This window comes from Cornus florida, unplaced genomic scaffold, assembly GCF_030987335.1.
Source record: "Cornus florida cultivar Cherokee Brave unplaced genomic scaffold, ASM3098733v1 CherokeeBrave_3.0.0_Hap2_Chr04, whole genome shotgun sequence".
Taxonomy (NCBI): Eukaryota; Viridiplantae; Streptophyta; class Magnoliopsida; order Cornales; family Cornaceae; genus Cornus; species Cornus florida.
In genome coordinates, this window is record NW_026775574.1 from 36,714,795 (window position 1) to 36,736,545 (window position 21,751).

Genomic DNA, 21,751 nt, shown 5'->3' on the forward strand with positions numbered 1-21,751 from the left:
TATATGTAGATTGAACAATACCAATTCTACTAATATTGTTCACTATACTAGTAGCAAATAATATCATCTTCGCGATATCATTCATTGTTAAGATTCAACACCCTCTTTCATGGATACTCTGAAATCTCCTTGATAAGTGCCGAATATTGCATATTCAAGCGCCCTTAATTGCATTGTTTGGCCTATTTAGCATGTTAATAATGTATGTTTTATATACTTTTGTGTTTATTTGTTATTTTCAGGGCTTATCTCTAAAATGGCGTAAAAACGGGATTTTAAGGGCTTTTAGTGAAAAAGGTATTTAGCGAGCTATGGAACCTAGCAAAATGGACCTAAGTCTAAGTTCATACTCAGCCTAAGAATGAAGTCAAGCCCGGGAAGTTCAGCAAGAAAGAATAAGTCGACTTTGAAGGGCAAAGCTTAGCGTCCGGACGCAAATTTGTAAGGCTTTGAAATAATTTAAAATTTTAGTTACTTTTCTCTCTCCTCCCTACATGAATGCACGATTTTATTGGTTTTTAAACTGATTTCTGGTAGAGGGGGTTATATACACTTGTATAGAGTTGTATCACATATCAATATATCAATATAGAATTCAAATTTTGAAGTTCTAGAGACAGAAAATGAGAAATAGCTAGGGTTCTTGAGTGTTCTTAGCTTGGGCTGCCATGAAGCTGAAGGTGGTGTGATGACCTTGTCATCTTTTTTTTTTTTTGGGAAATTTTTTTTATTTAATTATTTATTTCTTTTTTTGTCGCATTAGGGTTTTATCGAACCCAAGGTAGGATTTGGTGCTCGAAACCGATTTCCGGCACCACGCGCATTGCATTTTTTTATCTTTTATTGTCAATACATGATTTAATTTCATAGAAAAGCATACTCGTTTAATTTTATTTTCTGGCGGTTTGGATGCATAGTTTCTTCGGAAACATTTTCGTTTTTCAGGGTTATTTACTTAATTAAGTTTTTGAGATATTTTATCTTAGGGACCTTTTTGTAATTATTCTTTGAGATATTTATAGGAAGAACCTTTTTGTAATTTTGGAAAAGTGTGACAAGTGTCACACTTCCATTGGTTCACTTGTTGACTTTCCATTAGAACACTTGTTAGCCTAGGATTTTGACAAGTGTAGAGCTTGGAATAAGCCTTGTGAGGAGCCCTAAGATCATGACAAGTGAAAGGTGGATGTGTGTTCATGTGAGAGAGTTAGTGTTGGTAGAGTTTTTGTGACTATCAAATACATTTAGTTAGTGGAATTTCTAGAGATTGTTGTCTTCCTCACCTTAAGCCACCATTGATGACCTTGAACCCTAACCACCATTGCTCACTTTCAAGCCCCTTCCCTTAAGCTTTGGGTCTTCCACCTTGAAGACAAAAGCTTCCTCACATCCATCTCTACCACCCATTTTCTTGGTTTACCCTTTTGCTTCCAATTTCCTTGGATTCTAGAGATTCAATTCTCTAGTGAGGTAGGGAATGCTTTATGTTTATACCCTTAGTGATTTAATGTGTTCTTGAGGTTAATATACATTGCATGCATGTTTTTCGAATTCTAGGGTTGTATATAGATGTATATTGCATGAAATAAACTTAAGGCTTTGTATTGTTTAAGGCTTTTGGTTGATCTTTAACTTGTATTAATCTTATTTCACTTGGTGATGATTTGAAATCTAGAGATTTTATTTGCGTAACTATAGAAATTCTAAATTATTGTTACCAATGATTTAATTGTGTATTTGATATTGTATTAATGTTTAAATCATGGATTTGAAAATCATTTTATACTAGCATGAATGGAATTCATATGTTGACAATATTGTTGTAGCTTAGTGGAATTCACATTGTGAACTTGTTGTTGAAAATGCCATTGAAGTTGAGGACTTGAGCATGATTTCTGAAATGTATGAATTTCTAGGAGATGTGATTGTTTTGTACTTCTACACATCATAGTTACATACATAGTTGTTTTCTCCAAGTTGATTGCATGTAAGCATGTTTATGAAGTTTTGGTGAAGTCAATTCCCTAGCCTCTTCTCTTTATATATTCAAGTCAATTGAATCCATTTTACTTTCTATTTTAAGTTTTAATTTCATGTTAAGTAACAAACAAATCTTCAAACCAAATATTTTTCTATCAAACTTGAAAGTAGTCTTAGAGTTTTGATTGCCATAAGCTAGCAATCTTTGTGGATTGATAGCCCTTACTTAGCCATTTTCTACAAGAATTTGTGATATAGATATTGATTTTAATTTATACACTTAGTGCACATCAATCATCAAGTTTAATGTGACGTTGGTCTAACTCCAAACGTCCAATGATGTAGTCAAATAGTGGGGTAAACAAATGCTCACATTGTAGGTTCAGCAAATAGCCGAAACCTATATCTGCAACATCCTTCCTCTTTTCCTCTTCAAGTTTGGATACTGTCCTAACGAATTTAGAGAGAGAGCATTTGTTCCACCCAGGTTTAATGTTGTATTGAACCTTAAAAACCATAAATATAATGTCACATTAACTATTTTATATAAGTACCAGTAACAAAGGATACATTTTTTATTTTCTACTGCATATTACGTTATCAAAACAATAACAACTTTAATCAATAATTTAATCAATTTAACAAATTACCTTCTTCTTCTTTTTATTCAATACTTTCAAACCACAATTTCTGAACTCCATATCATGCAATCTTTTTTCCTCATAAAAGGGAGCCTTCTCGTCCATGGTCATTGCATTCCATTCATCCCTCGATTTCTTCTCTATTATTCTTCTTATACCACCCTTGATTGGGCCTAATAGATCGTGCACTTCTCGGTACTTCTTCATGAAACCAGGCTTGATACACACGATATCATATGCAATATCACCAACTCAACATCAGGATTTCAATACATATGCTTTACAACTTATTTCACTACTTACTTATAAACTTATCAATTGTAAATTCCTATATTTTCATAATTATCAAATTAATCACAATAAAAGATTTTTTTTCATTTCAAACGAATGCAGAAATTATGTTGTACCATTATAAATAATTCAAAATCCTAAACAATCAATTTCATCTCAATGTCAATATAAGAACATGAAAAATAACGATGAAATGCATATCATATACCAAAACCTTTCATAACATAACATGTTACAACTATAAATTTGGTCAACTGGGAACCAAAATTCATACAAATGATAAAGTGAACATGAATATTAATATGACTGTATACTTACTTAAACATAAGGTACACTCCTCCTGCACGACGTAGAACCTTAGCATTGATATTCATTGATGTGGTACTGCTTAACTGGGAATCATAATCCTCTTCATCTGTCTCAACATCATAATCCTCATCAGCTCGGTCAGATGATTTAGGGGTATGAGTAGATGATTTAGGGGTAGGGTAGGACAAGTAGAAGAAGCTAGAAGGATTCAAGATGTTTTTCTTCTTTTCGACAGCTAATTTTTGTTTTCGTGGCATCATAGATTGGAGAGTAGGAGAAAGAGGTGGATGAACGATATTGTTAGCAATTTTTTTCCCTTTTGAGCTATCATCTTAATCCTACCCATTTCTAAACCTAAGACACACCACACCACCACATCAAACCAAACAAGTGTTGCGTATGTAGCAAGAACCACCTCTGCACCAATAAACCAATAATATTTCATATGCATATCCTAAAGTAAGACCAAATTAATTGGAATTAAACTACAACAATTAAAAGCATGGCAAATAAGAAAAAAATTTAAACAATTTCTCCGACCATACCTCAATTATACACCAACAACCTCTAGACCAATTGTCAACAAAATTTGAACTATAAACACATAAAACGAACACAAAATTAATTACAAATAAAGTGCAATAAGGAAAATCATACCAACCAAGAACATAAAGGACACCAATTTTTGACGATCCGAACAGATGAAGACCCAAACGAATGCCAACTTCCTTTGCAAATCAGTTACAACCTGCGAATCAACCAAACATTTCCACTATAAACACCCAAGCAAACGAACAGCGATTCTTCCCACTGACACACCTTCCAATTTTTTTTTTCTCCCTTCCCACTTCCACGACCTAGAACAAACAATTGGGAGGGAAAATGACAAAGGCATTTTTGACTTTTTCCTCAAATTTTGTATTTAGATAATTAGCAAAATACATTATATATATACACACACACACACACATCATATATACACTACAGAATATACATATATACACACACACACACACACACACACATCATATATACACTACAGAATATATATATACACACACACATTATATATACACTATTGTGGCAGTAAACTTTAGTTACTACATGCAACAGTGATTTGTTTAATTGATAATTGATATACACAACGTACGCATCACATACACTGGAAGTTTGCTCTCTCTGAGGATCCGCACATACACGGTGAAAGTACTGTACATGCCCATGAGTAAATTATGAGGTGCTTTATTATAAGGTGTTTTAAAAGGCTATTGAAGATTTAAATATATATATATATATATATATATATATATATATATATATCTAAAACCCAAAACTGCAAGAAGGTGAATGCTACATATATACACTTTAATTTGTACATAATGAGCTTTAGCACAAAGAAATTAACTCATTGGACAGAAATAATAATAATAATAATAATAACATTTGTTTACAAAATTAAGTAAATCTGAAATCTGAAACTGAAATATTTGCCTTCTTTTAGTAAACAAAACGTAATAGTTTTATTTCCCTTTCCGTAGAAGTAATTGAAAAAATGAACTATAATGGGATTTGCCTTAACGTTGCATATGGCCACCGGACCATAATAAACCCTTAGGTTACAGAAACTTCACGCCCATACTAACGAACCACAATAGATGGCCTAAATATAACATGCTTTTAATGCATAGAACCATCAGTCTCATATATCCCTAAAAATGATAAAACAATGATTAAAAGATGATAATCTTGTCTTAAGCATCGGTAAAAATTCTTTTTCTTTTTCTTTTTTTTTTTTTTTGCCTTAGTTGGGACTCACACACACTGTCTCCACTGAAGTTCGAACCCCTGACCTCAGCCTTATACCGCTACGCCACAAGCCTGTTGGTACATCAGTAAATTATCATACCCTCCGTCAAGAACTCCAAATAATAACTCAATCATTCAACTAAATACCATTTGATAGCAGCAAAACAATTGACCCAAACCCTCTCAAGTGTATGACAAATCAAAACTTTTTAATTGCAGGCTCTATGAATGTCATTTAAGAGGAGGCACTCCTGCGTAAAGCTTGAGACTTCCTGGATTTGCCGGTCGTCAGTTGAGACTCGGGCTGCAAAATGGGAAAGGGTGTATAAGATGAGTAAAGTGAAAATTTATATCCTCATTGCCCTAAGCACTAATCTTTCTCAAAATTATATGTTAAAATTAAGTAGTGATAAATGGATTACCTCCTTTTTTTACGGGCTCTTCCTTCTCGGACAGAATCAGTTCAATATGGCCGGGAGATGATGTTGGAAATAGTGGCCTAGTTACACACACAACACTATACTATTTGGAAGAGAATAGAAATGGAGGAAAATATTTCTTATTTCACTTGATATATTATTTGACTAGAGTACATGAATATATAGGCCTCACATATGTATGTGTAACCATTACATTTAAATGTCCATAACTCTCCTATCTCCCACTAACATAATCTTCAATATGCATAACTCCCACTAACATAGTATTTGTTAGGCTTAACTCTCATGACTCTTTATTTTACATAACCTTAACTCCCATTAAGACAATTTACTACCCACTAACATGCTAAATTAACACATGCATCATGGATACAAAAATACTTGAAAATACTAAATACTAAAATCAAGTTTATTTTCAACACCCCCCTTTAAACTTGATTTTGTAACTTGAAAAACCTTCTTATTAATCTTGGGGGCTTGATCAAAAGTTTGATAGTTGATCTTCAATTCCACTCCCTTCAATAGCTTCAATCTTCTTGGCCATTTCCATTGATGTGTAGGGCTTGTGAAACTTCTTCAAATGCTTGTTTGATGTCTTCACATAATCATATATCATCCTCTTTATACAAGCACACCATCGATCTTTTTTCTTCTTAAATTTTTTATGGATCTTCAACTTCACATATACTTCTTCTTTAGAGTCAAAAAATAATTCCATATTCACCCAACCTGTATCAATTACAAAATTCTCCAAACTATTTTTTAAAAAATAATATGAGAATTTCTTATCATCCTGTGCTTCAATCTCATACTTCTTTGGAACAACTTTCTTTAAAAGAAGTTCATCATTCTCCACAAAATAAGCATTATTTGATGAATATGAAGAAATAATAATTTCATCAAATAAGTCAAATATAACTTCTTTCAAGGTGAAATTTGTAACCATACCTGAAGATGTTAATTCACCAACTTGAACTTTTGCCTCTTCTTTAGCACTTCCTTCTTCTAAATCTTCTATTTTCACTTTATCCTCCTTCACTTTTTCAATCTCTTCTTTAACACATTTTCTTACCTCTTCCTTATTCACCATTTCAAATTCTCCTTCAACTTTTGAATCTCCAAAATCTTCAAGACTTTCATAATCATCTTTCTTAAACTCATCATTCTCAAAGCATTGTACCCAATACTCCATGGGTAGTGATTCACTTCTATGATTGGAAACGATGGTCTCGAGCATCTTCCAAATACAACTTGGAGTTTTGGACTCTCCAAAATACTCCCAAATTTCTTGATGTATTGCCTTTTGCAACACTATCAATGCCTTATCTTCTTTCTTTTCATGAAGCTTGTTGGACATGCCATTCTTTGGCTCTTCTCCAACAACATCCCACAAATTGCATGCTTTGAGGTATGAAGTCATGATGATTCTCATTCTCTTGTAATTAGAGAACATCATCTTTTCACTAAGAAAATACATTTTCTCCCCTTCATCATCATCAAGGAGAAACATGTTTTTCTTAAATGTTGAACCTTCTAGGATCAACTTCGTCTGGCCTTCAGGATCGTCTAGGCTCTGAACATGAAATCTGCCTTTGAACATGAAATCTGGCTCTGATACCACTTTGTTGGAAATAGTGGCCTAGTTACACACACAACACTATACTATTTGGAAGAGAATAGAAATGGAGGAAAATATTTCTTATTTTACTTGATATATTATTTGACTAGAGTACATGAATATATAGGCCTCACATATGTATGTGTAACCATTACATTTAAATGTCCATAACTCTCCTATCTCCCACTAACATAATCTTCAATATGCATAACTCCCACTAACATAGTATTTGTTAGGCTTAACTCTCATGACTCTTTATTTTACATAACCTTAACTCCCATTAAGACAATTTACTACCCACTAACATGCTAAATTAACACATGCATCATGGATACAAAAATACTTGAAAATACTAAATACTAAAATCAAGTTTATTTTCAACAGATGACATATATGCTGCCAAAATAAATAATACGTTCCGTCAATCTTTAAAACACAGAAGAAATGCACAAGACAGTATAAAAGAAAGCAAGAAATCATCAATCAAAATTAAAAAAACACTGTTCCTTATAATACTTTAAATAACTAAACTTTAAACATGAATACCCACTGACGAGTACTTTCAGCATGAGTGATTGAACTCCAGCAAGCAATGCATGAAATCACTTTCTTTACTACAAAAACTGAACCAAAAAGTTGGATTGACCCAAGTGCACAAGCAATTACAAAATGAATCCATTGAAGAGAAAAACTCAATCCAAGCTTCAATCAAACAACGTTTCAGAAGGAAAAGACGAGGTCATTATCTCCTGATGGCAAAGTGTGAGTTTCAACTTCCTAATACTGGAATGATTGTAAACTGATTGAAGCAAATGGAAAAAGTTGCAAGATTCAATGAATCACTCTGTTTAGAGATGCAAACTTGGAGTTTCACCCATTACTCATGTTGTGACAAAATTTCTAAGCAGAGCGTGAGTTAAGTCCATAGAAAAGGGTCCTCCTTTACAGTTTACAAAAACTAATTTAGTCCACTCAAAATGACACACTAGTCAAAATATAAAAGAAAAGTCTCAAAGGGGCATGGAAACAAATAAGAACTCTTGAATTGAAATGGAAATGGAAAAGAAATACAACTCCAATTTATATCCAACTTTAACTAACCCTAGCTGTGAACCAAGAAAAACTGCAACAATATTTTAGAGCATCCAAAAATGCAATAATGCCAGCTATTATTTTCCATCATGTATCGAACCATCCATCACAATAACAAAGCAAAATGCAAAAAATAATAATAACAAAACAACAATAATTTCGTGGTACTTTGAAATGAACTCTAAGATCAGATCCTCTGGCCTTGCACGCTGAACACTGAGACAACACTACAAGATGCAAAACTTTCAAACACCATATTGTAGCTGTTAGAACAGCTCGAATAAGAAAATTACTTACATTTGGTGGGATTGATTCGCTCTTTTGACTACTTCACCTGAAATATTAAGAGAGAAGCTTCAAGACAGCTCTGTATATAGACACAAATGTATATACGTCTGCGTATATAGAGAGAGAGAGTGCAACCATGTTCGTTGCTTCTGCGTTGTGCTTCACTTGTTAATGCCGGGTCAATGTGATGGGCTGGATTACTCTTCATTTTTTTTTTTTCTTTTGTTTGATAAGTATTTGGGCTGTATTAAGAAAAGGCCCATTAAAGTTTGTCACTAGAAGACTTATTTTTGCATTACCCTCCACTATTATAAACCCTTTTTCTTTTTTCTTTTTCTGTCAAATTAAGGGAGTAGAGACTCCTACACAAGCACACCCTCACTCGAGAAACTAGATGTTGCTTCAGTCTAATTGCATAACCGAAATTGTCATTTCACTTTTTTATTTTTTAAGTTATTTTTAAATTAAAATAAAATTAGTATTACAACAAAGCTGATACAATGTTGGCCCATATGAAGTTTGTATTTATTTTACTGTAAAAGGAGGCACATTTGTTTCACAATGATTCATGTAAGTTATTCAGATTTTAGTCCGTTTGTTTCGACGTAAAATATTTTTTTTGAAAAATATTTTTTTTTTTCAGATAAAATATTCTTCTATTTTTACTTTGCCGGTGTTTGGCAAAAAATTTACGTCGAAATTGAGGTCGAGTCCATCATGCGAGACATGTAAAATAATTTGTCGAAAATTTATGGATAAATTATTTTTGTTAAAATTTAATATTTTTTTTTTTCGTAAATATTTTACGATAACCAAACACCAAAAAATAAAAAATATATTTTCTAAAAATTATTTTACGTCTAAACAAACCGAGTTCAATGGCACACTGCATTAGGATATGTCCAAATCCATTCCTTCTTGTCTACAAACTTAATATATCGAAGATTTCCCCAAAACATCAATTTTCAAATTTTGTTTTATCTTTTTATATTTTTCTTTTTCCATTGACGAGAAACACACGTCTTTAACCCTCATTATTCACTTTTAGAGGTAAAAGAAGCACCATTTAGGCTAAGGCCTTTGATATCATTTTTCAAAATTGAGGTACCTACACAACTATTTTGTAGTATAACACTTATACACAACTATTTTATTTTTAATTTTTTAAAATTAAAATTAAAAAAGTGCATCCAGACATTCCAAATATTATTAATTAACCATGCACGCAGCACATATGCTAAGAGGAACAATTGCATTTTAAATATGGAAAATTGTACAATTAGACAGCCTATATGGAGAAAGAAGAATTGTCTGAAATTTCATGCATAGAACAAAATCTTACAAAATTGAACCAATGATGGCTAGCACAACATGAAGTTGTGGTGAATAACACGAATCTCAGTGGAAACAATGAGAGGAATTTACAAATCAAGCAGCAAAGAATTGGTTACTCGGGAAGAAAGAATGAATCAAACTTGGTCAGATTAAGTGTGTTGGATCATCCAAATACAAAATAGTCGTTATCTGCCTTGCATGTCAGAATTGCATCACGGCAAAGGCACCAATACTCTTTGTAGGGGATGAATATCCATGGCATAATCGAAGGCAGACGAGTCCCCAAAGTAGATGGAATACTGCAAAATTGAAAATGTGTGTGGAGAGAGAGAGAGATGAACATATGTTTAAAATTCCAATAATCATGGAAAAATTGAGCTGTTGGAAACAGATAATGGCTACTCACCTTCTTCCAGTGAGAACTCCATAAGCCGATGAAGCAACAAATGACCTAGAAACCGCAGAAAAAGCAAGTCCATAGTGCGGCAAGACTATTTGTCCTGAAATACATATTTCCAAAGAGAGAAAACAAAAAAATACCATATTAGCATGGATGGGCGCAAGAATGCGTCTGAGTATAGATGTCATACTCATAAGCTTTGTTTATGCAGACTTTCTAAACAGGTGAAGCACTATTATCAGACACCCAACAGCTGAATATTAGTACATAGAACTCTTTTATTATGCCATTTTGTTAAATTAATTCAAGAGTTCAAGCCTCCATGGAGGCATGCGTGTGTGAGAACCAACTAGGAAAAAAAAAATCCTCACTTACAAGAATCTAATTCAAGTCCCAATGATGTTACAAGTGATACATTTTTATTAAGAAGGAAGGTAGCATATCACCTCGCTCTTACACGGCAAACGAAGGGAGAAAGTGTACATGTGCATGTAAATGATGTTACTCCGTACTTAAAAACACACATAGACAAAGTGTTTTTATAGTCGACACTGCAAATTGAAAGTTCAAATAACAAATATGTATATCATAGAACAATGTTATTCCTGGCAAACAATTTCATCATCATGTTCGCAAGATTTGTCAATGAATACAAACTAACTAAGTTCGTTAAAATTGCCATCCATTTTATTTTTATTTTAAAAAAAAAAATGCATTCCTGTAGTTGAAATATAACTATATCATTTGCCGCAACCCAAATGTAACTAAAAGCTTAAAGAGTCATCAAAAATAGATCAAGGACTCACGTATGTTCAAAAAGTTGCTGTGAAGAAATGAAACCAAAACAGTGGATCTACTGCTGCTGAAATCCATTGTTTGCTGTGACTCCTCAGATGGCAAGCCATCAGTAAGACATCCAATCTCTGGAGAATTACTTGTGTTACTCTGACAAGATATAACTTCAATCCATATCCCAGAAGGAAATCTTCTCGACCTCACCAACCAAAGGAAAATTTTGGTGTAAGGTGTAGCATGAATGACAGATATGGTGACCTCAATTATTATGCTGATGAAGCTAATGGTTGTGCTAATAATGGTGAAGAAAATATAGAAAACAGAAGTGGTTGGTAGAAGAAGTAATAGTGGCGTAAACAGAAGAGATCCAACAATGTGTTGCTCCACGGTGTAGTCATAGCTATCAAATCTTAGACGAAGAGGATTCCACTTTCGGCCCCTGCCAATAATAAAGCAACTCAGTGAGCAACCTAACCATTAAAACCACCACAAAAGCATGATATCAAAAAGGAAAGAGGGTACCGGACCATTTCCGGGTTGACAAGTATTATCTCTTCCATGAAAACATCAGCTCCAATTAACCAATTCAAAGGCAATTTGTCTTTATTCTTGGCAATAAGAATCCATTAAATCAAAGTTTAAAAGGTCTTTTACAACACACCCACAATAGCCTTTCTTCTCCCCGTCGGAAAATATTCTGCTTTTCAAGTATACAGGGAGATTGTTATTTCATGTGGGGGGCAAGAACCTCTCAAAAAATTCGGCAAAGGAGGATTCCCATCTATAAATTAAGATTGGGACCCTTCTCTCCAAGCACCAATTGCACTCCTACCGGCTCCATCAATTATATATATACTTTTTGTTTATGTACAAATATATGAGAAATTTTATAAATGCCCTCCCTAATATTTTCAATTTCTAAAAATATCTCTGAATTTTTTTTCTTTCTTTTCTCTTTTACTCTTCAAATTCTTTTGATTCCCTTAAAAAAAGTTATAATTCCCTTCTTCAATCAAACTCACTTTTTTTTCTCTTTAAAGTTCTCTCATTTTTCTTTTCTTTCTCTTATTATTCTTCTTCTTTTGTTTGTTTATTTTTTTTTTCCCTCTTCTTAAAATTCTTCCTTTTGCACTCATGTATGATTATATGTATTGTAACCTCTTTTTCTCTTCTTATTTAAATTTATTAACATAATTTTATGAATATATTTTCTGTTTTTTTAATCATTTTTACTGTTTTTTTTTTTTTTTTTTTTTTTTTTTTAATGACATACTATTTGAATATCTTCATTAATGCACCGTTACAAAAATAGATTACTGTCTTGCTGAACAGTTGTCATGTTAGTTGAACATACCTCCCTAACATAGATTCCTAGCTCCATCAGTGTTTTTATTGAGGCTATCATGCATCACTAAATCGATGGAGGCTAACTGAATCGATAGAAAACAGAGGGCAGCTGCCCAATGTACCATAGATAATGAGGTTATCATGCATCACTTTCAAAATATAAGGACCGGTTGAGGACAGTTATAATTGTATTCAATGGAGGTATTAAGAATACATATTTTAATTCTTATATCTGTCAAGTATTTATCTTTGTTATACTACTCCTTGATTACCATATTATTTTGCAATGAATTTTTTTCTTGTATGTCTTGTGATTTGAACAATCTATATTTGTCATGTTAGTTGAATTTTTTTTTTCTTTTATCAAGTCCACACCCTGCCCCAATGAAAAAATGAAATCATGGCTCTGTCCCTCCTGATTATATGGGTGTTGTATCTAGCTGAAGCATTAGGAAAAAACACTAGTTTCTGACAGAAACTCCGAGAAATCCATTCGTGAAAATACTTATGCCTGAACTCATATCCTAAACCTGCCCTAATTTGGTTGAATTAAAAGGGTACCCAGTAACATCACCACTTAGCTTTGTCCACCTAGTAACATCAGTAATTATTTATTTCTCACAAACAAATAACAATTTAGAATTGCCAAATAAAGATTTTAAGAATTTCAACAGTTAATAGGTCAGTATTACCTGAAAAGGCGCCATAAAGCTGCTATTGCTTGTATCTGCTTTGAATAGAGTAGTGAGATTGACCAATGAAGAGCTGACACATGTAATGTTGCTAGAGAAATAATATCTATGATCAAAGCAGCAGGTGTAGTGAGCCCAAAAAGAATCCCAGACACAGCAAGTCCTTTAATAAAATAAATGGAGAGTAACCCCACAAAGAACCAAAGCGTTGACCAAATTTGGATTGCATTAAGAGAAATCATGCCAAGAACTCCTGCCAACTGTGTGTTCAACTTGAAACCCGCTGGAACTCCCATCAACCACACACAACCAGTCCGCAACCAATAGTTCATGATGTCATTGGCAAAGTAAGAAATCCATAGGCAAGCAGATTGTGCATGAATCAGCAATACTAGACCAAGCAAGTTTCCCAAAAGAACATCAACAGCTAGACTTGACCACATAGAATGCTTAAGTAATGCCGCTTTCTCCGCATATTCAACGCATGATCGAGACCTAAAAAATCAATGAAATCCAGAGTAGTAAGGATCTAAAGGACTTCACTCCAAAAACATAAAATTACAAAAAAAAAAAAAAAAAAAAAAAAAAAAAAAAAAAAAAAACACACTCTAGGAACAATACGAAAACAAAATATATTGATAGACATCCAAGTTAATGTCATCTCAAATCAGCCACAAATACATACGTACTATGTCTAAATATTTGTTCACTTGCAAATTTCCATTGCTGCTTTATGAGCAATTTCACAGGAGTGTGTGAAGAACATGTCAGCTTAAGAGTTAAAATGATACCTCAATGACCAGCAAGAACGCAGGGTATAGGTTTTGCAGTCAAGATTTGAGTTGGGGATTTACTTTTAATGATGCATACAAATAACAAAGTCACGTCGTCGAGATTTGCAGGCCAATTTGGACATGAATTCTGCCGGAGGCTGGATTGGTCAACTTTTTGCTATTATTTTTTTATCATCTAAGTTCAACGGAAAATGAATACAGGAGGTTCGGGGAATCATTTTTTTCCTTTTTAATATCAACATTCGACTCAATTTAAATCATCTAAGAACATAAAGTCCAAAATTTTATCAAACTATCAATTTTATAGGAAATAAGTAGAATCATTTGACTTTAACGATTTAGATGCTCAAAATATGTCTAACATGGACACTGCTACTCCTCTTAACATAGTCGAATCAACACAACATGACATGCTATGGGAATGTAATATATGCCTTACAAATCAGAAATCCGAATCCTCTAAATGTGATATTCAACTCAACTCCATAAAGCTTTTCCTCAACTACTTGGAGTCGGCTTCATGAATCCTATTTTTCCATCTTGCTCTGTCAAGGTCATAGTCTCAATCAAATTACATATTATCACATACTTCCTTACTAACTTTACCTGTGTTAATTTTAATCTTCCTCTTCCACTAACACTACCTTCAATGTGGGTCATGTCACTCTTTCTAACTAATGCACTCAGTGATTTTCTATACACTTGTCCAAACCATATTAATCTATTTTCTCTCATTTTATCTCCAATTGATGGCAAACCATCTTATGAATGTGCTATTTTCTAATTTTATCCTTTCTTATCTTACCGCATATCCATCTCAGCATTCACATTTGCACCAAACTCACTTAATGCAAATGTTGTTTCTTAATTGTCTAACACTATGTCCTACATATAAAGACTGACTGGTCTAATAGCTGACATATTTCTAAAAAATAATAATCAAAAATCAATCTAATAGGAATGCATCAATCACACTATATATTTAGACACACTCCTATATTTAATCCATCGTGCCTTGATTATTATTTTTTTCTTTGATAAGTATCATTCCTTGATCATATTATGAAAATCATCTCCAATTTCTCTTTCACTGTGAATAATTGAGTCTAAAATAGCAAAAATGTTCACTTTTTGGTATCTCTTAATTCTCAACTTTCGGTAAATCCCTATTTTGTATTTCTAAATTATTAAAGTTACAATCCATAGATTCAGTTTTATTCTTAATTAACTTAAATCCTTTTCATTCTAGAGCTTTCCTACAAACCTCCAATTTTGCACTTCATCCTCTAAATGTGAAGATTTAAAAAAAATAAATAAATAAATAAAATAAAATAAAATTTGATAGCAAAAGGTTACCTACGTAAATAGATATATTACCTGAGACCATTATCATGAAGAAAGATTGGCCAATAAAAGATCTGACAACAACGGATTTGAATATTTTTCCATGTATTGCTGAATAGTTTTTGTAGTGTGACGTATATCCAAGATTGTGATCCATAACTAAATAAGACATGGAGGAACTGAAGAACAATATAGAACATAGTGGAAAATGAAGCCATGGACACAGCCAACAGTTGCCATGTGAAGGTAAAAAACCTGAAAGCCAGAACATATGTCATTAAAACTTGCAGACAGTAAAAGATTGTGGGCTGAAGGGAAGCATCAAAGTCTAGAAGAGATTACGTGCAAACAATGGCAAAGTGAGCAGTAGATCTTTTAGGGCCAACATGTTTCTCATAGAATAACTTGGCAGCAGTGGCACTGTTTATTGCCAATATGACAGTATCCTGTATACAAATGATTAAAGCAGCAGAATAAATATTTTAAGCAAACAATCTGAATGAGCTAAGTCTTGCGAACAACATTACCAAGTCAAGGAATGGCTGCTTTTGGTCAAGTCCTTCAACCCATTTAGGTCTCCTGGGAGGAGTTTTCAGTTGTTCAGAAGAACTCCAAAAACCCAACGAGAAATGGTGAGCACCAAATTTAGGAGAATCATAGAACACTACCTGAATTTTTGTTTAGTCAAAAGAGGAGATTCATCACAAGGACAAAAATGACTTAAGATTTAATATGCAATAAAGGTAATCATGACTTACATACATGGAGATCAAAGTGTGAAACTGTTTGCTGGTTCCAGTGTATGTGATGCAATTCAGGAATCCACTCAATTTTTCTACTAGTGTATTTATGAGAATCGTATACAAGCTGGATCCAATTATTATTTTCAATGCACGAAAGCCTGCATTGTTCTAATACTCCATCAAGTTTGTGGCATCCACAGTTCAATCTTTCATAATTTTCTCCAAGCACATCTTGACTGCTGCATCGACATATGCTACCATGGCTCGATTTAATTTGATTATCTTCTTCCACTCCCCGTAGCAGTTGACCATTGCTGCAGCAATCTAAAGCACAATGACCTAGAACAGAGAGCATACATTTATCTTGTAAAAGTACTGGCAGGTTTCCATTTGTTTTACGAAGGATCCCCTAGTAAAAAGAAATAGGCATCACCATCAGAAATTAGAAAAATAAAAAATAAAAAAAGCACTATCACATAATTAACAAAATTGGATAACTTTTATCCTGGAGGTGATAAAATAATAGGGCAAGGAACTCTCACTCTCATCAGTCATCCAAAATATGAAAATGCATCCAGTTCCCCCTTCAGTATAACAGGTAAAAACAGAAATATTTTGAGATATGAACTTATAAGGGGAAGGATAGCTCTACTAACTGTTGTCTCTAGCAATCCCAGGATCATATCCATTTTTTTTTTATATAGTTATACTTGCTTTTGACGATGGAGTGCTCAATCATTCAACTCCTTTGTAAAGTTGAATCAACCAAGTCTAAAGTGCCCTTCATGCAAGACAACTTATAACATCCCCACTCACAAAATGATCTTTTCTCCATTCTTCACTCCATTCCAGAAAACACCCCCCAAAATAATACTAAGAAAATAAAAATGAAGGCACAATCATATTAGCTAAACGCTAGCATATTAAAGAGGAAATTGTAATCAGTCAAGATGTTAGCCAAACAAGATTGAATGAAAGTGGCAAATTAGAAATGAAATTTCTTTAAAGAAATCCAATAAAATGCCATCTCTTTCGCACAATAGACTACAAAACTAGGTTGAGTTCAAGTAGTCCCTAAAGGAAAATCCAAATTCTCCATGGATGGATCACTAAAATTAGTACCCAATAGAATCATTCAAAACTCTGAAGTTTGGCTCTTGTTCCCAGCATGACTCTGTGGGAAAGTGAGTACCTGCGGAGAGTGGAAGACCATTTCCAGTAGGGGCGGCAATACTTAACACGACACGATAACATGACTCGAACATGACACTGGATAAGTGTTTGGAATTGTCTTGATCGTCCTAGGGTTGTAATCGTGTCAACCCAAATTGACATGCTAATTAAATGTGTCATTTTTATATTTGACCTGTCAACCCGTTTATAATCCGATGAGACCCATTTAACTAAACATGTTGTGTTTGTGTTAAAAATGAAATTTAACTTAAAATGTCGAATAAAAGTGTTGTGTTTGTGTTCAAAATGACTCATTTAACTAAATATGTCGTGTTCGTATTGATTTGACCATAATTGTATCCAATTTTAATTAAACTTGTCTTGTCGTGTCAGTAACTAACATATTTATTAAACAGATTATGCATGTCGTTTTGTGTTACTCATTTAATAATCATGTCAAGGCTTCTTGGCACGAATAATAATCGTGTCATGTTTGTGTCGGCCCATATTAGCATGATATCCATGTTGTCCTCACACGACACGCTAACACGAATTGTCACCCCCAATTACCAGTACTCTTTAGTACTTTATATTTCTTTCAACGAAAATTGGAGTGTTGCAATGGCAAGTACACGCGTTATTCCAAATGATATCATATATATACACGAGAGCTAATAAGAACCTAAGGTTTTACACTTGGTATCAAAGCCAACCTTGTTAGGAATAGAATCCTATCACATTCATGTTGCTTATGTAATTTGTATTTTTTATATATGCACATAAATACACATACACGTGCACGTGCATATAAATATTTGCTACATGCACTGCTCACCTTGATTTTTCGGCTATCAAAAAGTAACACACATGAAGGAGGTTGTATTAATCTCTTTAAGGATGAATAAACCAATACCTTATTACCCTTGTCTGCATATTAAAATCCTTAGATTCAATCAGTATTGCTGATATTGAATCCTTATCTATTATACATACAAAAATAATTTATCCACTCTTAATACTCACTAAGTGGATTCACAACCAATGAGTAAATGATTACACAATCTATGGTACTCACTGATCCAACAATCTATTTGCTGGAAATTGTGTCTCAAATTCCTATTCTAATTAAGTTTCTATTTTAGAGTTCTATTTTGTAAGGAAAATTTTTGTTAAGCAAGTAATCCTTTTCCAACAAGGAATTGGGTTTGGAACTCTATAAATAGGTACCTAGGTTATGGGCTGAAACTTATGAGAATGAGAGAGATTTAATCTCATGAGGGAGTTGATGGTAGTGGTAGTTTATGGGTTGGTAGAGCAGGAAAAAACGGACAACACTAATAACGAGCGATTACGCTTGTGAAGTGGTACATGGTAAGGTGGTGTTGATACTATATTGTTGTAATATCTCTATGAATCATAATGGAATCTCTTCTCATCCATGGATGTAGCCCTGAGTTTGAGTGAACCATGTATATCATGTGTTTGTGTGTGATTGTTTTGTTGCCTTTCATTGGATCTTTTGTGTTCGCGCTCTTCCTCTGCCCCCAACAAATTGGTATCAGAGCCGAAGGTGAAGGGGATCCAAAAAACACAGTAAGTCTCAACATTTGCTGCAACGGGTTTCAGTTGCAAGTTGAGTCAATCTGTTTGATTAGTCACGATGAAAATCATGATGGGTCGGCATGAGGCGTAGAGTATGGACAATTGGAGTTTTTCAGGAGTATCGTCAAGATTGAAGCTGCAAATTACAGAATTGTCCTGGTCATGAGAATCAATGATTAGCTAGATGGAATTTAAGCCAAAGTGGAGATTGTTGGAAATTGTGCCTCAAATTCCTATTATAATTAAGTTTCTATTTTAGATTTGTATTCTGTAAGGAAATTTCTTATTAAGCAAGTAATCCTTATCCAACAAAGAATTGGGTTTGGAACTCTATAAATAGGTACATAAGTTATGGGTTGAGACTTATGAGGATGAGAGAGATGTAATCTCATGAGGGAGTTGATGGGTAGAGGAAATTTATGGGTTGGTAGAGTAGGAAAACACCGACAACACTAATAGCGAGGGATTAGGCTTGTAGAGTGGTACATGGTAAAAAGGCATGTATGTGGTGTTGATACTCTATTGTTGTAATATAATTTAAGAATCATAGTGAAATCTCTTTTCATCCATATACATAGTCCTAAATTTGGGTGAACCATGTATATCTTGTGTTTGTATGTGATTGTTTTGTTGGCTTTCATTGGTTCTCTTGTGTTCGCGTGCTTTCGCTGCCCCCAACACTATAGGCACAAAGAAGAGGGGAAGCAGATGAACTAAGACCGCCAATGTATAGGCCCATGTGTCCACACAATACGGTATAGGTTGAAAATTTTGCTGATACACTTATGCGCACAATTTAATGAACTGTGTTACTTTGTGGACAATATTGACCCTCTTTTAGTATATTTAACTTTTATGCATAAATTTTGAGAACAAACATTATTTAAATGATGAAACTTCTACAGTATCGATGGCAATTATAAAATCAATATTCTCAAATTTTGTCCAACTAGTTTAAGTTATGCACTGTGTTTTGTATTAAAAGTTAAAACTACACATGGTTACATGCCCATATAATTTATTAGAGAGGATAGTGACATGATCAATAAGCAATAAAATGATCAATGTTATTTCAACTATGTTAAGTTATATCACAATTCAGATGTACTTATGGAATGACATAAAGCTCAGTGTGGATGATCACATGGGATTTATGAGTTTATTAGTTGAATCATACTATTCGGTAATTATCAAAAGTTTTTTTTTTTTCGGCATAACTTTTTAAAGAAGAGAAGTGTTTAATTCTTATTAGGCATCTATTAACCTGAGATTATGCCTGTAAAACTACTAGTGGTGTGTCAGTCTTTAAATAACCATAGCCCATGCCTTCTGAGTAGAAATGGTCAATTTTAAGTATCAACATAAAGTAGATTCCTGACATCTAGTGATAAACTCCTAAACACATGTGCTCTGTGATATATAGTATTTCAATTGTTGGCACATATAAACCAATTGTTAGTGTTGTACATTTGTGGTATACAAATAAATAAATAAATAAATAAATAAGCCACTCAGAATAAGAACATGATCAGAAATAATGGAGTCAAATTGAAAATTTCGAGCTGGGATGTTAGTTTATACCTGTAGACCAGGTTTGGAAGCAGAAAGTGAAAGCTCATCACATGCAAAAGCCACTACGATGTCAAGATAAGCCGGCGAGGACGATACAAACCATCCAAATAGAATTGTGGAGGATGACAGTTCAGTTGATAAGAGCTGTTTTGGCCACCAAAGCCTACACTTCCTTCTCGTTTTCATCTTATGATCTTAGCTAAGCTCTAGATCATAGATCGTGAATATCCTATAATTGCCTTCCAATGATCAATCATTGCATACGGAGATGACAATAAAATTGAAACATGATTTTCATCGCCCTATATTTGGTTGACAAAATTTGAGAAGAAAATTTGAAGGAAAATTATTTCTAGGTTTTGCGTTGTGTTAATTCCGTGAAAAATAAAATATCAAAATCGACAAAACTAAGCCAGATAATTTATATGTATATATCGGTGTCTACTTTTCCTGCATTTTCTCGTCAAACAAAAAGAGCAGAAGGCGAAAAAGGGGCATTACCTCTGAGAAACCATGAGAAATCAAAGCAGCAAAACCATGAGTAATGTAAGAATAGTGAGAGAAAACAAGAACAGTCTCTTGCCAGCGAACGATCGAGAAAATGGAGAGAGTAGTTACAGTAGTAGCGAAGAGTGAAGGGTATGAAACTCTGGAAACCTTTTCTTTGTTTTTGGGATGAAGAATGGTGTTTGTTTACCAAGTTACGCTATTCTTAACAAAAAAAAAGACCAAACCACATTTGGTCTTTTATTTTTAATTTTTTATACGGTAATATCTTTAAATATTGGTAGGACATGAAATGTATTGGATTTAATGAGATATTCCGTCTTAATCTAAAAGACATACTTTATTAAATATGCCCCCTAATTTGATTTCGAATAAAACAAGAAAAAGAAAAGATACAACTTATGAGTCCTTTTAAAAAGATATTGCAAATTCGGTTGATGTGTGTTTTCTTCGATGATAAATCACTTGTCATAGTACGAATTTCTGCATGATACGTCTATATTAAGGGTGTAGAACCTCAAGGACTGCAGCTGTTATGCTATCAAGATACTAGGATTATTTCTAATTTAATTCGAAAGAGAAGTTTAAAATTTTAATTTAACTAATTATTTAAATCTAACTTAAACTAAGTAATTGGAGAGATCAATAGATACATAGCCTAAGGTATTGCCTTCACTACTAATCCGCCCTCCAATGGTCAATTAGACATATTATTAGGATATTTTGTATGATCGGATGGCTACAAGCACATAGCATAATTTATAAAGAAAAATTCATATGTCTAGGGTCAAGCATAACCCATTTCGTTCAACATGGATCATCTAGCTAATTACATTAAACTAAAGATGTAATACGACCCATCTTCCCTTAATATGGTTTATCAAACCCCTAAACATATGATCATTAAACACCATTACATGATAAACCTACCCTACAGTCACAGAAAATAGAGAGATTGAGATCAATTAAAAATCTTTCTTCC

The 21,751-nt window shown here is 33.5% G+C and overlaps 1 protein-coding gene across 4 annotated transcripts; it reads right to left on the bottom strand.

The window, feature by feature from the left end:
- Window positions 1-9,698: 9,698 nt before the first annotated feature.
- Window positions 9,699-20,976, bottom strand: LOC132303147 (N-acetylglucosaminyl-phosphatidylinositol biosynthetic protein gpi1). 4 transcript variants are annotated; one of them, XM_059800274.1, is made up of 10 exons: window positions 20,764-20,976; window positions 20,272-20,491; window positions 15,935-16,324; window positions 15,700-15,840; window positions 15,515-15,618; window positions 15,206-15,427; window positions 13,035-13,529; window positions 11,007-11,434; window positions 10,207-10,300; window positions 9,699-10,099 (listed from the first exon to the last, which is right to left on the bottom strand). In XM_059800274.1, the coding sequence occupies exons 2-10, from the start codon at window positions 20,446-20,448 to the stop codon at window positions 9,964-9,966; spliced, it is 2,187 nt and encodes a 728-aa protein (XP_059656257.1). In that variant the 5' UTR covers window positions 20,449-20,491; window positions 20,764-20,976; the 3' UTR covers window positions 9,699-9,963. The 4 variants fall into 4 exon arrangements, with proteins under 4 accessions (XP_059656257.1, XP_059656259.1, XP_059656258.1 ...); XM_059800276.1 differs by having other exon boundaries at window positions 15,700-15,836; window positions 15,931-16,324; XM_059800275.1 differs by having other exon boundaries at window positions 20,272-20,564.
- Window positions 20,977-21,751: the final 775 nt, after the last annotated feature.

What these genes read in the sequence shown, in the direction of transcription:
- LOC132303147 (XM_059800274.1), bottom strand. Translation starts at nt 20,448, where the DNA reads ATGAAAACGAGAAGGAAGTGTAGGCTTTGGTGGCCAAAACAGCTCTTA. An exon ending in CTTCCAAACCTGGTCTACAG is followed by an intron (nt 16,325 to 20,271) that starts GTATAAACTAAC and finishes TCTTTTTACTAG; the next exon opens with GGGATCCTTCGTAAAACAAA. An exon ending in CTTCATGATAATGGTCTCAG is followed by an intron (nt 13,530 to 15,205) that starts GTAATATATCTA and finishes TTGATTTTTTAG; the next exon opens with GTCTCGATCATGCGTTGAAT.